The sequence below is a fragment of the Buceros rhinoceros genome, unplaced genomic scaffold (assembly GCF_000710305.1).
Source record: "Buceros rhinoceros silvestris isolate BGI_N320 unplaced genomic scaffold, ASM71030v1 scaffold13642, whole genome shotgun sequence".
Lineage (NCBI taxonomy): Eukaryota > Metazoa > Chordata > Aves > Bucerotiformes > Bucerotidae > Buceros > Buceros rhinoceros.
In genome coordinates this window covers 78,804-93,130 of record NW_010400780.1, presented here as the reverse complement: position 1 = coordinate 93,130, position 14,327 = coordinate 78,804, and the positions used below count along the sequence as shown (strand labels likewise).

General features: G+C 38.9%; 1 protein-coding gene across 1 annotated transcript in view; it reads right to left on the bottom strand.

Annotated features, from left to right (window-relative positions):
• GAB1 (GRB2-associated binding protein 1) overlaps positions 1-14,327 on the bottom strand; it is a 63,437-nt gene that overhangs the window by 8,730 nt on the left and 40,380 nt on the right. Inside the window, exons 9-10 of the mRNA XM_010132025.1 lie at positions 12,460-12,545; positions 11,950-12,253 (exon numbers count right to left, since the gene is read on the bottom strand). Coding sequence (XP_010130327.1) covers positions 11,950-12,253; positions 12,460-12,545 — 390 coding nt within the window. The remainder of the gene's footprint in view (positions 1-11,949; positions 12,254-12,459; positions 12,546-14,327) is intronic.

Below are 14,327 nucleotides of genomic sequence, written 5' to 3'. Positions count from 1 at the left end.
CACAAAAAGGGAAAGGACTGGTACAGATTCAGATGTGGGCTGGTACTACCAGCAATGAGTGAGAATGCCTTGTAAAAAAATAAACTTGGCAACCAATATCAGAACTTTGCAAATCTCTACCCCAAGGGTTTTTGCATATGAAGTGCTCTATTAGTGTTATCACTGAAGTATTGGGAATAATCAAGTAACAACAAGAAAGGTAAACAGAAAGGTTTTGTCCTGTATGTTAACTTCTACACAGTGCTTCTGAGAGATCACGAGGGTAAGACGAAATTTATCTATTTACTAATAGGGCTGCACAGCAACTTCCTTAAAAAGAAAGGATATGTAATTATTTTTACGAAGACAGTTCTCCTCCTATTTCAAAACAAGATGCTCCCTTAAATGGCTCAAAGGGCAGATGGAAAGGCCAAGCAGTTGGGCAATGGTAACCAAAGACCCAGATTGTAAAGAGGTACACAAAGCATTTCTGTGAATTATGCCACTGACTGGAGCTAAGTCAAAAGCATGACCCAACGTGTTGGCACAGTTCATTCTGAGCTGATTCGATACTCTTCAAGTATCTTGCCTAGAACTCTATGATAAAAGCTTGCCTATATAAAAAGACAAAGATTGATTCAACAAATATAGAAGTTCAAATTCAAATGCCTTTTATTGACAACAATTTGATGCTGAATATCATTACCTAATCACAATAAATTTTGTGTTCCACAGTTTTATAATCTGGTTTAAAATAAATTTGACCCGATACAACTCAATTAAAAATGCCAATCAATGACCTGTCATACAAGCACAGACTAAGTACGGTGAGAAATCTAGCAGACGTAAGAGGGCTAATGAAATTATTTAACCAGCATGTACTTCATAACCTCTCTGCTCTTATAGCCAAACATATGCTGAAGTGCCTGAAACCCATGATATAGAAGAGAAGCACATGGAACTCAGGGCTATGACTTATATCTCTCCTTCTGTTAATGACACTATGTGGTCTCGTGCAGCCAACCTTCCTGAACTATGATTATCCCCAGTTGTGAAACATAGATATTATGCAAGTGTCTGCCTCATACTTAATTTTGCACTTCTAACCCAAAAGTTCTGAGACTTTCAGAAGGGCTATTTATATAAGTACAGGTCCCTATAATATTTCTCTTCTGCATCAGACAAGAACACACAAAATGTTCCTGCACAAACTAAACTCACTGAGCTTTCATCTCTTGCTGCTGAAAGACTGTTCAACCTAAATAAATTCAGTGGCAAAAGAGCTTGGTGCTACCAACCAGCCAGGACACTGCAATTCCTCTAGTTTAATGTCAGAGAAAGAATATTTTTGCTTTTTGATTCCTACAAAACAAAAATCAAAAGGCCTAATCTCTGTTGAGGAGCTTATACTGTGCCAACAGAAAAGACCCGACAGCAGGCAAAGGAAAAGGGAGGGGCGTTCACAGTCAAACAACCAAAAGGCCTAATCTCTGTTGAGGAGCTTATACTGTGCCAACAGAAAAGACCCGACAGCAGGCAAAGGAAAAGGGAGGGGTGTTCACAGTCAAACTGAGGTTATTTATTTGTGTCTGTAGTGCAGAATTCCTCCACCTTGTTTTTGTCCATTTGAGAAGATAAACTAACAAGAGCTAAGCCATAGAAAGCCCTTAATAATGTCCCTTACTCTCTCAAAAGACACCTTTTTAAGAGAAAATTTACATCAGAAATTTTACAAGTGCCCTTTTTGTATTTAAAAATAGACAGTTCTGTCACTATCTGAAACCAGATCTGTGGAACAGAAATACTTATTTTTTACAACTTTGTATCTTATTACTGTGCCTGAAATTCCTGGTGCTGCTCCCAAGTAACCTCACTAATTTTCTCCAAGAGCACGTCCTAGTACCTCTGAGAAGCAACAAGCTGAATATAATAGGGAGAAGAAAGTGTCTCACACCTGTACAGCAGGCTGGTCTCCAACACCCATTTTATTCAGAACTTATCACTAAAGCTAAGTGTCACAGGGCTGCCCTTCGAATCACCCTAGTGAAGGTAGAAGGACAGGTCCCTGTGGAAAGCCTGGCCCCACAGCCAATGCCAGCAATACTGATAAACGCATTTCCTGCGGTTTGGGCCCAAATTTACCCCTCCTAATATTCACGCACCCACACAGGACAATGCTTTTAACTCACACACCTATTCTGGGAGAGATAAATCTGGGTAAAAAAAAAAAATACAGGTTTTATATACATACATATATACACACACATATATGTATTTTTAACTGAAAAGGAAATAGTGTTGCAACACCACTGGATGCAAACCTATAAGTGGAAAAAAAACCCCAAATGAGTTATGGCAAGTGAAACCAACCAAACAAGAAGTAAAAATTAGATGTTTTCGCTGTTTAGTCAAGTCACCACCTGTGAAATGCAAAGTGCTACAGCCAGCAGAGAGCAGCTCAGCCTCTGCATGTTCTACCAAATACAGCGCAAGGGCACTCTGAGCTGAAAAATCACTAATGAAGTCTATTTTTCTAACAAACGGCTGCTTGTAAAAACTGCCAAGCAGAACAAGCGATTATGGATTTAGCATTAGAGTGCACTCAGATGGCATGAATTCTGCTCCTGGCATTTCGGTGTGTGTCAATGCTGCCTTTGTCTGAGAAGTCATCAGGAGAAGAGTCCATTTCACATGTTTGACTTTGTTTCAAACAAAACTTTAAACTGAAAAACCTTTTGGTTCTTCCATCGCCTACCATATTCTCTCTTTTTGTTTTCCATAAAACACTTGGAATATAATGCTGGGGGGGAAAGGTGGTTCCACTGCAGCAAATTCCTGCATCAGAGTAGGTGGAGGCCAACGTTTTCGGTTTTGTTAAGCCACTCACTGAAAAGCCTCACTCCCTTTCAGGCTATCACCTTGAAGCACTAGTAATAAACAAGATATCTGTCAAGAACGCGTCTTTTCTGACGGGCTTCTTGCAATGGATTTTACATCAGGAAATTGCAAGCATCCTCATGAAAGAGGCCAACGCTATTTAAATACCAGCTATTTAGGGCTTAAAATCTGATGGTAAATCTTCTAACTTCACATAAAATTTAAGAAATGCATGATCTGTTAATGCTGTTTCCTGGCCAACAGGACTAATCCTCAGGAGACACAGAGACATAGGAATGCTAGAGCAGTGGTTTACTTGGAATAGGAGGGGGAGAGCAAAAGGCAAAACCAGCCAATTAAGTGGCTATCAGCAGTTTCTCATTTCCATTTAAAAATATGCATCTTCCCCCTCTTCTCCGTAACTAGAGGAAACTGAAATTTGCACTGAGGTCCAAGAATTACAGTACTCAGAACCACTGTAGATTTTTACTTAAAAACCAAAGTGAAGCTCATGGCCATATTCCCACAGGGTTTATTATTTGGTTTTCAATTCTGCAGAACAACCTTCCCCTTTCCTTCTCCTCCTCTTCCTCACTCCAGTGAACTCAGGTTCCTGGGTACATGGTCTTCACCACAGAGCTCTACAAATATTCTGAATTTGCTTTTCCATCTCTGTTTTTACTAAGACTATTTCCTGCCAAGGTACTTCTAATTAGAAACATGTATTACAACATTCAATCCATTTCTATACTAGTATCCAGCAAGAAATAGGAATATCAATAAAGTGCTTAGTTCTGGTCAGTGACACGACATGAATGGTGATAACTACAGTCTCTTTAGGACAGTGGAAACAACCTGAAATCAACTTATTCCTTCAATATCATGAAATATAAAAAGCAGTCACCTAAGGAGAGGCTCTCAAATTTTCTTAGACTTCTTTCTTCTCAGAATAACTTCTCTCAGAGCACTGGTACTTAGTATGCTCCAGAAAATAAGAATGAATTGGCAAAGGTATCTAATTACAAAGAAGTCCAACTGCATCTGACAACTAAAGTTCACTGGTATTCATAAAATACTCACCAAATACCATAAAAACGATTCAGAGAATACCAAAGCTATTAATCATTCAAACACTATTTGACTGCTCTAATTTGTGAATAACTCTACATGTCTATTTAAAAAGTCCCCAAAGCATGATGAAGGAAAAGCATTCAATAACAAAGACAGTGTTTTCAGGCCCAGGGACAGAGTTCTGGAGTGTTTATTGATTAGCAGTTTAAAGTTGCACTAAGACTCATGAAGTCCAAGGGATACTTTTTTCCCCCCCACAAAACACAAAAAACTAATGAAGTTTAACTTGTTCAGCAGAAAAATCAAGCCTACCATTTAGTCTATAAAAAGGCCTATGGAACAGCATGATAATAAGCATATAAAAAACTGTATTTCCTTAAAAAGGCATTAAGCACACAGGGATGAAAAGAAAAATTGCATGGACAGAAGGCATTATTACCTGTGTTCTCTCTGTCCTACTATCCCTACCATCTTCGGAGAACAACGCTACCATTTCTACCACCAGTATCTAAGCAAGTCTTGCAGTTTGTCTTCAGAAAACTCCAATGTTTAATTTTTTAAAAACCATTATGTTCAGTAAACCATAGCTTCCTTTGCAGCTGTGATGCAGCCATCCAAACAAATTCCTTACTTAAAAGTATCTGTTATTTCAGAGTTTCGTAAGACAGATCACAGCTGCAAGTTAAGGACTGGTATATCATAGCAAAGAGCTATATAGATTTCATTTAAAGATACTGAGTAAAAACTAGCCTTGTAGAAGTAATTTAGTACAGCCATGAAGCAAGCATAATTTTCGGCAAAATGGAGGTCTTTGGAGCTTTGGGCGGGGGGGGGGGGGGGGGGGCCCGGGGGGGGGGGGGGAATGGGGGGGGGAAAAAAAAAAAACAAAAAATTTGCATTCAACTTTGGGGGGGGGGGAGGTGGCACGGTGGTGGTGGTGGAATCGAGGGGGGAAAAAGAAAAATCAATAAATTTGCATTCAATCTCCTTTAGGAACTCTGAGGAAGCACCAAAACATCCCCACATATCTTATGATTTTAAAATCTTAAATGGAATGAACAGGAGGGATAACTTCCTAAAGTAAATGCAAGGGTTAAATGCACAGATTTCTTAAAAGCAAATTGAATAGTACTTCTGCTCAGAAAAGTCATCATGAAAGTTACAGCTTCTTTTTCACCAGATCTTCAGTTCAGATCTTGCTGCTCATGAAAATCACCATTCAGAATTTTTCAATGGCTATTTGTCCTAAAGCCTGAGAAAATGAGTGATCCTTTAAGACAATCATGATAGCCCAGAACACCACAGTGTTGCCAACTTCTAATTAATATTATTATTATTAAAGAAATGTCAGCTCCTGTTGTCACAAATGCCTTAAGTATTTCTCTGGAGTTTTATTTCAGGATGGTGTGATGCTCCTGCTATATCAGGACGTGTGATATGTTCACATTGTCCAGCTCAGACATTCAAATGTAAATATTTAACAAGGAAGCTGTTCACTAGGCTGTTTATAACTAACTTCATGATTAATGAGGGTTCTTAATTTCCTTAACATCTACCTACTTTGTTGCGATATTTACAGCATCATATGGCACTACAACAACAGGCGATAATGTCAGTCATCCAGAAAAATCATAGTGGGTCCTATGGGGGCCAGACTGTGGCAGATGCTTCCTGCCACGTGAAAGCTCTGTACACAAATACCTCTTCTAAATGCATCTATGCTCTGAAATAAAGAAAATTGAAATTTTCTATGAAGTTAATCTGTTTGGAAGATACTCATGAGCAGTCATGGCAAAGATACAGCCAAATCTTTATAAGCAATCCACATATCTGTGGTTTAACCACACAAATTATGTCTTGTAACATGTTAAAGGAGAAAAATCTACAAGAAAAACAGCCAGATAAGGTCTTTAACATTTTTAAAACAACCACAAGTCACAACTCCATGAGAATTTTTTTCCTTTCCCTTGGTTTCTTCTGTTTGTTCATTTCCTTGTTTTCAAGGTGTAACTGAGTAATTTGTTGGCATGAAGAGAGATGTGTGCATCACCATGTGTATCTCTAAATCCTAGTTTACCAATTGCTGGAATAAAAATTATGAGGGTCAAACAGCAGGCCCTTTTAAAGGCAATTGCCTTTAAAAGCAAACAGCTCTTAAAGGCAATTGTATAACTTGAGTCGCAGAAAGCATCTCAGACTAAATGCTGATATATTTTTGTTAGATCAGCCTTTTGTAAAAGAAAAAAAAGGTGAAAATAGCGCTACAGTAGCTATTGGTTATTTTTGTCATGAGCCAAATAATCTGTGCAATCCAAACCGAAACTGGGATTGAAAAATCTTGTTTAAAATACTCTTGAATGCGATAAGACTCTAACAATATTTGGGCAAATACAATTGCTATCAAAGACAAACGGACTGAAGTCCAGTACCAATCTGTAGGCTGGGAATCCCAAGTTCTTTACTGCCTCTGTCAGCAATCTGCTCAGTGATCCTGAGCGCATCATTCCATCTCAGCTCCCCAAGATCCTGAACCAGGATCTGTGCTAAACTGAACTCTCTCATAAAGTGTTTAAGGGTTATGAGGCAAAAAAATTACAAAAGTGGGCAGCGTTCCACTATATTCAAATTCATGAGATTTAACTTCTGATTTTCATTCCATCATGGTCATAAATTGTTAATTCAGCCATATGCCCACTGTTCATATATTTCTTTTCAGAACCTTAAAAAACCCACTTTGGAACAGAGATGTGCTGCCCCTCAGAAAAGAGGAAAGTTTTCAAGTTACAGTAAGTAGGACATAAAACCTAAACTTTGAAGAACTAAATTCTGCCACCACCCATTCCATCATGGGTTTAACTGCTTCATTCAGATATTGAAAAAAAACCTGTGTTTTGTCAGCCAAGATAGCAAGGACACATTTCTTAAGAGCTTTGAACTTTACATATGAGATGTCTATACACACACACAAAATATTACATAGCTATAAGGAGTCCTTCCAGATGGCTCCTAAACAAGTATTTTTTAAAAAAAAAAAAAAAAAATTTATAGTTGTTTGGTCTTGAAGTCTGGTTTTAAGATCACAGCCTCACCCCTACCCCTGGAAATAAATCATGGGACAGGACAAGGTCACAGACATCCCCCCATCTCTCAAATGTTGCACCATTCAAATGCTGTCTCCTGACTTATAAAAGCTAATTCACACCCTACCTCTTTCATTTTCGACCATGCACTTTCCTTGATCTCTGATTTACGTCACATTTGTACTGAAGATTAAGATCGTCTAGACTCACAGACCTCTGTCAGGCCTTAAAACCTTCTCATAGACTGCCAGCACAGCCACCTGGGACCTGCCTTGCTACACAGAGTGGTTCCCTGACACACAGTGAGATGTTGACTGCAGTCCTGCAAGCTGTCAGCAGGCTGGAGATCACAGGACCCACTGCCTCGCATCACAACCCTTCTCAGTTATTTTGAAGAGCCTCGGGGAAAGTATGAGGTGCAGCAGAAGAGAACCTGGCTGTTCTTTGCTGCCTGCACTGTCCAGGGAGTCTTTGCCTCACTGCATTTGGGCATCTTTAATTCCATGTCTCTCCTTCTTGGATAACTGGTGTTTTGAGGAAGGAACCTGTGCCTGTCAAAACAGTCACGTAACTGCTCTGTGGCAGAACCAGCCACAGTCTTTGAACAAGTCAGAGAGTAAGACCCAGCTGTGTGGGTGAATGCAATGTTTCTTCCACTCAAAGCCCTTTGCTAGCAGCAATGCTTCCAATTACGCATCATGACTACATGCAACCGTGGCAAGCTAAAGCAGCCAAAAAGCAGAAATACAAAATCGATATAGACAATGGATCTCTATAATAAAAGAAACAGCACCCTGAAAAAAACAAATTAAAAAAAGAGATTACTTTTGTCACTCAGTTACAGGTGAATGCAGAAAAGCACCCAGCCAAATGCTCTCCATTTTGTCCCCAGCAATACATCACTTACCTTTTGGTATGCTTCTCTAAAGAACTGGTAAAACACTTTGCTTCAAGGTACTGGGGCAGGAAGCTAATACTGTATTTTGAAATTACTTTCAAGACTTCCAGAAAGTACTGGAAGCTTCCCACATTTACAGAAGTGGCTATGAACTAGAAAACTGAAAGTACATGAAAGTGTAGTGTAATCACAAGGCTGTATTTTTTTAAAAAATTGTTATTGTTTTTAAACCCATTTTCTAAAACAAAGCTCTTCTACAAACCCGTGGAAAAAGACACAGGGTATCTCAGAGGTCACCATGGTTCCTGGCCCCAGCTACTCCTACAAGTGAGAAGACTGAGGAGCCTCAGGCTCTCACAGCAGGGCTGCACAAGTACCCTCCTCAGAAGAAGGTGCATGTACTTTAGTGAATTTTAGACCTATTTGTTATCTACATTTAGTTTACCCATGTTATTAATTTTCTGTAACTGTGCCTATTCTTAAAAATGTGGAGATTTTTAACAGTTTCATACATTATCCAGAACATCAGGTGTTTGTATCAGAGCAGTGAAGACAAACACCCTACAGTCACTGCTGCTGATAAACAGATTGCCAAATCCTTGCTGCCTGACACATAATTTATTTTTTAAAGAGAGCAGACCCAGAAGTAACTGAGTATGTGTTTCATCTCGGGTTTACAAAACAGAAACAGCAGAGGGGAGACCAGACTATGTGCAACAGAATGGCCACTGCCATCACCGAGCCTTCCATTTTCTACCTGTCAAACTAGACTGCCAGTAAGCCTTTAAACTACAGAAAAATAGAGAAGATGCTAAGCATATACACTTAGATAACAGAAAGCAGTGCATTCTGCCTTTGTGCACTAGTTGCACTGCATTATTTCTTTGTCAAGTGCATTTTTAGCACTGAACATAACAAACAACCCTGGCCCACACAGAAACATTACTGAGCGAGAGCTAATGCTCACAGAAAAGGCGATGGCGGTATTTCTCAGTAAGAAGGATAGCTACCAAAAAGGAATTGTTACTTGGAGGCAGTGCAAACACTATTTTTGCAGCAATCTGCAAAACCAATAAAAAAAGATACAGCAGCTTCTTCAGGCAGAACATGAGATGGGTCTTATTTCCAACACACCTGATCTCTGCGGGAATACCAGCTTTTAGAGATGCAGTGGCGGTCTTTAACAGAAATTCTCGAACCAAAGAAAAGCCATATTAAAAAACCCAAACAAACCAAAAACATTTAAAGGAGCAATACCCTGAAGGTAACTATCTTGTGTACCATTCCCCTCCTTTCTATGTATGCCTAAGTTTTATTGAACATTCCGGCCAACTTGATGCTTTCTGTGGACTAAGTTGTAGCAGAAGGCCATTGCGGTACGTTTATATAAGCAGAAACAACCCGATGACAGAAGTTGCTACAAGAACTTGAAAGCTGGAAAGCAACACAGTAGAATATAAAGCAAACACTTGTTTTAGTTCATTAAGGGTCCACTAAATAAGAGGTTTACCCTATTTTAATTCATCAAAAGGAACTGTAGTTTTATTCTCCCAAAGGTATTTTTGGAAGGAGTTATTTGCATGGCGAACTCATCTACTGAAATGGGAACATATTACTACCCTGATGTATCATCATACCTGCTCTTCGCAACAATGGAAGACTTGCAGTGGTACACCTGACAAAATTTGAGTAAGCCTGTGTGTGTGTGTTACTAAGATAAAATCCTCAGTGACAAATCAGAATCATTACCATTCTTGGTAGCTCAAGACCTTCACAAAGCTTTTTTCAAGCATTTACTATAAAATATTTCCTTTTGGAGACAGTTTTATTTTACTATTACTTTATCTTCTAAATTATGTTTAAAAATCATCTTTATTACAGTGTTAACAGCTTCTAAAAGTCTACCGGTAAAAAACACAGCCAGTCACTCCACGCTCATTAAGAGGTATGTTAGTACATCTGAAAACCTTTTCCCTGATGTTAGCTAAGTCTTTCTAGCTGTAAAGCATTTGTGGAGAGGAGCAAAGCAGGAGCCTTACACATCACTTTTAGAATGCAAACCACTAATTCAGTTTCAAGAAAAGAGATGCAAGAGCAGGGATGCTGCCCCAGCAGACAGCTGTGCAACTGCTTTGTACTGCCAGCAGCGAAAGTAAGAAGCTTTTCAACATATAAATTTACTACTTACAAAGTTCAAACATTTTATCAGTAAAATACACAAACTGGCCAGTCAGGGAAAATATTTTAAACCAGTTCAGTGTTTATTTTGAGAATATTTTCCAGTATCAGCTTTCAGCAATCTGTTACTGTCCAGAATTTCTTAAGAACTAAACAAAACTACTGTCTGGTAACATGGACACAGCTAGACACAAGCAGAGAGCCAGGGTCTTGAGAAAGGCCATGCCTCATTTTCTGGAGATGGACAGCCGGAATGAGACATGGTACTTTCCGTTTCACACTGAGATCAATAACAACGTAGTGATATTACCTACTTCACAGGCTGTTTTCACTTAGCGATAAAAAAAACTAATTTAAAGGTTTAGTTAGTGAATTTTTTGAATCATCTAAATATTTGCCATTGAGTTTCCCCTAAAATGAAGTCAGCCATTCTCAATGTAAATACTAATTTTCCAAATGCATAATTTTAAAAATAGGACTCACTCAAATATAAAATAGTGCAGGCATTTGACCTAATGTTCATTAGAGCCCATTTCTACAAGAAAGCTAGTTATTTTGTCTGAAAAACTGCATAGTAGGGAAATAAGTTCCTTAAGCTTTTACCTGTATTTCTGATAGCCTGGCTAATAAAACAATTTAACATTACCTAGAAAGACTAAGCTATTTATTAGTGATTCACTGTAGACACATCGTAACAGTGCCATCTGTCTTTAAGAACACTGGTCACTCCAATAATCCTTATTTTAAGGACGTACCAGATTCAAGAGATACATTTTTAGAATAGCTTTGAAGGGGCTTTCTAAAATTTAGGGGATTTTTTTTTCCCAGTTTTGTCACTGGAGTTGTTGCAGCTTCCTCAGACACATAATAGTCATCTTCCACACGTTCTACTGTTGAAAATACTGCCACATAAAGCCAGTTTTCCTGTTGCTTTATGACTTTGTTTAATCTAGCACATTCTATAAAGGCACAGAAATTTTAACCTACTACAGTTTATACAAATGTCATCATAAGCACGGCACCCAGCTCCCATGATAAAGCAAATGTATCTTAAGAGCTGGTTTGAATTAGCCATTTCCTCCTCCCATTTGTATCCCAAGGAAAATATATATGGTAACCTCACAGACCACATGTGAAACAACTTCCTGTGTCTGCTCCATGTGGCCACTAACACTCAAGCATTCAGCAGCTCCAACATCATGTGATTTTCCTTGCTTTTACAGACTGAAATGAGGACTTAACCCTACCTCCCTAGTAGTAAACGCTATTTCTTCAATCTAATTCGTCCTTCGTTGGAAGACATTTTTAAGTATTCTATGTAAGAATTACAGAAGACCATTGCATACTTGGAGTAGGACTAAAAAGCAGCACAATATGCAACTCATTCTTCTAACAACTATTTTCTTCTAACAATGTTTACTTCAAAAGCAATTACCTACAATAAGTGATTTTTGACTTTCACTTCACACAATGAAAACACGTACTGATCTGCTATTAAGCATCGCTACGGCCATACATGTGGCTATCCAAAGCCTTGCGTGCTCTCCCTCCATCACGAGTCGACTGGCTGTCTCCGTGTATAAGGACTAACTCAACACTTCTGAGTGTTAGCAATTGCGTCATTTTTTTTACTAGTAACAACAGCAATAAAATTTAAATCTATGCTTGTATTTAGGATTGTTATTGTGGTTTTTGAATATGGGTAAAAATACTTCTAGAATTCCTTTATGTTACGGCTCTCACAGGATAAAAATTATTTTGTCAGAGTATCTAAAAAGATTATAGTTTCCCACTAATCACAAGTTCAGAGAGCTATACTGCTTTTTTAGATTATAAAAATCAACTTCTGTAGGACATTTTCCTCACCTTTTCTGTCCGGTTTGAGGTTCCGATCCACTGGTGGTGGCTCACGTTCTGCAACAGGTACTGACCGTCTGGGAGGGGTCTTTGGACTGGACCTGAAACCCATGTGAGCAGGAGGAGGGACTTGCTTTCCAAATAACGGAAAATCAAACGTGCCTGGTGTCATGGGTACATAGTTTGTTTCCTGGATGGGTTCAGTGAAGCTGCTGGAATGCTGTCGTGGAGGAGAGTTGGGATTCATTGGGACATAATTTTCATCTAGTTCTTCACTTGAAACACTTCCCACTGTCAACATGCTTCTGTTTTTCTAGAATTAACATATATTTCCTTTAACAAAATAAGTTACGCAATCAGCTGTGAATCATATGAGTTTTTTAAGCTAATCTACTCAGATTAACATATTCTACTGAAACTGAAAAATCACAAACACCGTGCAGCTTGCTTTTTCACGTGGGAACAAAGCGCATTCAAGCACTGTCACTGTTGCCTCTCATCAGATCAAGCCATACTTACAAAGTGGTTATGGAAGCCCTCCAATGAATTGGATCTGTCATTCGAAAATGTTCGTGGAATATCATAACAGTCTTGAGAACTAATTTCTAAAGAAACAAGAAGAGAAAGTAGCTATTTATCATCCCTGCTCCTGTCACTTGGCACCAGGCATCCAGAGTCTGTTATTTACTCTCTGCTTCTGAGAGCATACAAACACAACTCCTGAAGCAGGAACCCATAGATTTTATCTATATACTTGAGAGGACTGTGTTCACAAACGATCTTAGCAGTCATCAGTCACATCTTGAAGCTCTTTATAGCAGTATTTTCCCCGTGGCAAGAAAAGAAAAAGTAAATTTTTCTTTTTAAAGAAATAGCAAAATCTTTCTTTCAAATAGGCAGGTGTAAGAACTTAGTGTAAAGAGTAGGTTTTGAGATGCTGGCCCCTTATGAAAAGCCTATTCTAAAATAAACAAATAGCACATGTAATTTAGGGTCTGGAGAAAGGCTTTCTGACTGAACAGTCTTCCCTTGGCAAGCGCAGATTTAACAGGATTCATCTGTTACAGGAATGGGTGAGTCCCAGCTCTCAGCAATCCAGTGTTATCTCCAGGGTCTTTCAGTTCGAACGAACTGCTCCAGAACCAAAGTTCTTCCCATTTTCAGGGTCCTGGCTCTTTGCAGTCTGTGGCTGCTTCTCAGGCGGATAGGGATGTTTGTGAGACATCTGGCTCTCAGGTCCTGCTCACCCATGCAGGTGACAAGCTGCCTTACCCTGCAACAGGCATGCCCCTCCTCTCAATGACAAGGCACAAACTGTGAGCAAACTCTGGGTTTTATCCCAGTCTTGCCCTGAAAAAAAAAAGCTCTGAATTTCTTTTGAGATTTCCACCTCAGAGGAAAAATAAACACTGCTGTTAAGCGCCAAATTAAAAGAGTATTTTCAGAAAGGCTACTTTTCCCGAGACTGACAATCTCAGCTTTAGTATAGGAATACACACTTACAAACTTAGCAAAATGAGAGAAGTGAAGCAAAACATAAAAGGGTCTCTCAAGGTGTTACTTCATCATTTTTAAACACTAACAACCACCAATATTATCAGTCTGTAAAATTAATGACAAACAGGATAATACTGAGTATGATCACATTCACAATTTATATTGTCTCCTCTAAAAGCCCTGTCCCATCCCCTTCCTCATTCCAGCTTCCCATCTTGCACTCAGCACAGCTCAAAAATTCTCCTTTAAAATCTCCTCTGACTTTAGCATCGACTCTAACCAGTTTAAAATTTCACTTTAAAAATAACAAAATACTGCCCACCTGCCTCAGGAACCTGAAGAAAGCCCCAAACTCTTAGTCCACAAGTGGTTAACAAGACTAGAACAACTACTCTCTGTAACAAAAAATATCAGCTTTCCAACGTCTATCTCTCAAAGGATTTCTCAGGTTAAATCTGAGAGAATAAGAACAGAAACAAACCAACAGGCAGAAAAAAACCCCAAGAAACATGAAATTCTAAGTAAAAGTAGCTCCACCAGATTTGCTAGGACCCAAAAGACATCCATCTGCTAAAGGAAGAAAAGAGTAAAAAAAAAATATCCACTAGCACATCTGGAATGCCAATGTTTAGGTGACTATAACAAACAATTTTAATTTTACTTAAAAACTGCCATTGGCATATCTATCACAAGGAAAGAAATAAAGGTCCCCGCAATGATCACCAGAACAGGGATTGATCTCCAAGCTCTGGGTATACACCAAGTCCCACTCACCTTCCTGGAACACTTCCAGCTTCTGCAGGTTTGGACCACTGTATGCTAACCCTACTTTGGTCATTCTGAAAGACTGGTAACAGCAGTGTTGAACTCAGCTTCATGAGCTCATTAGC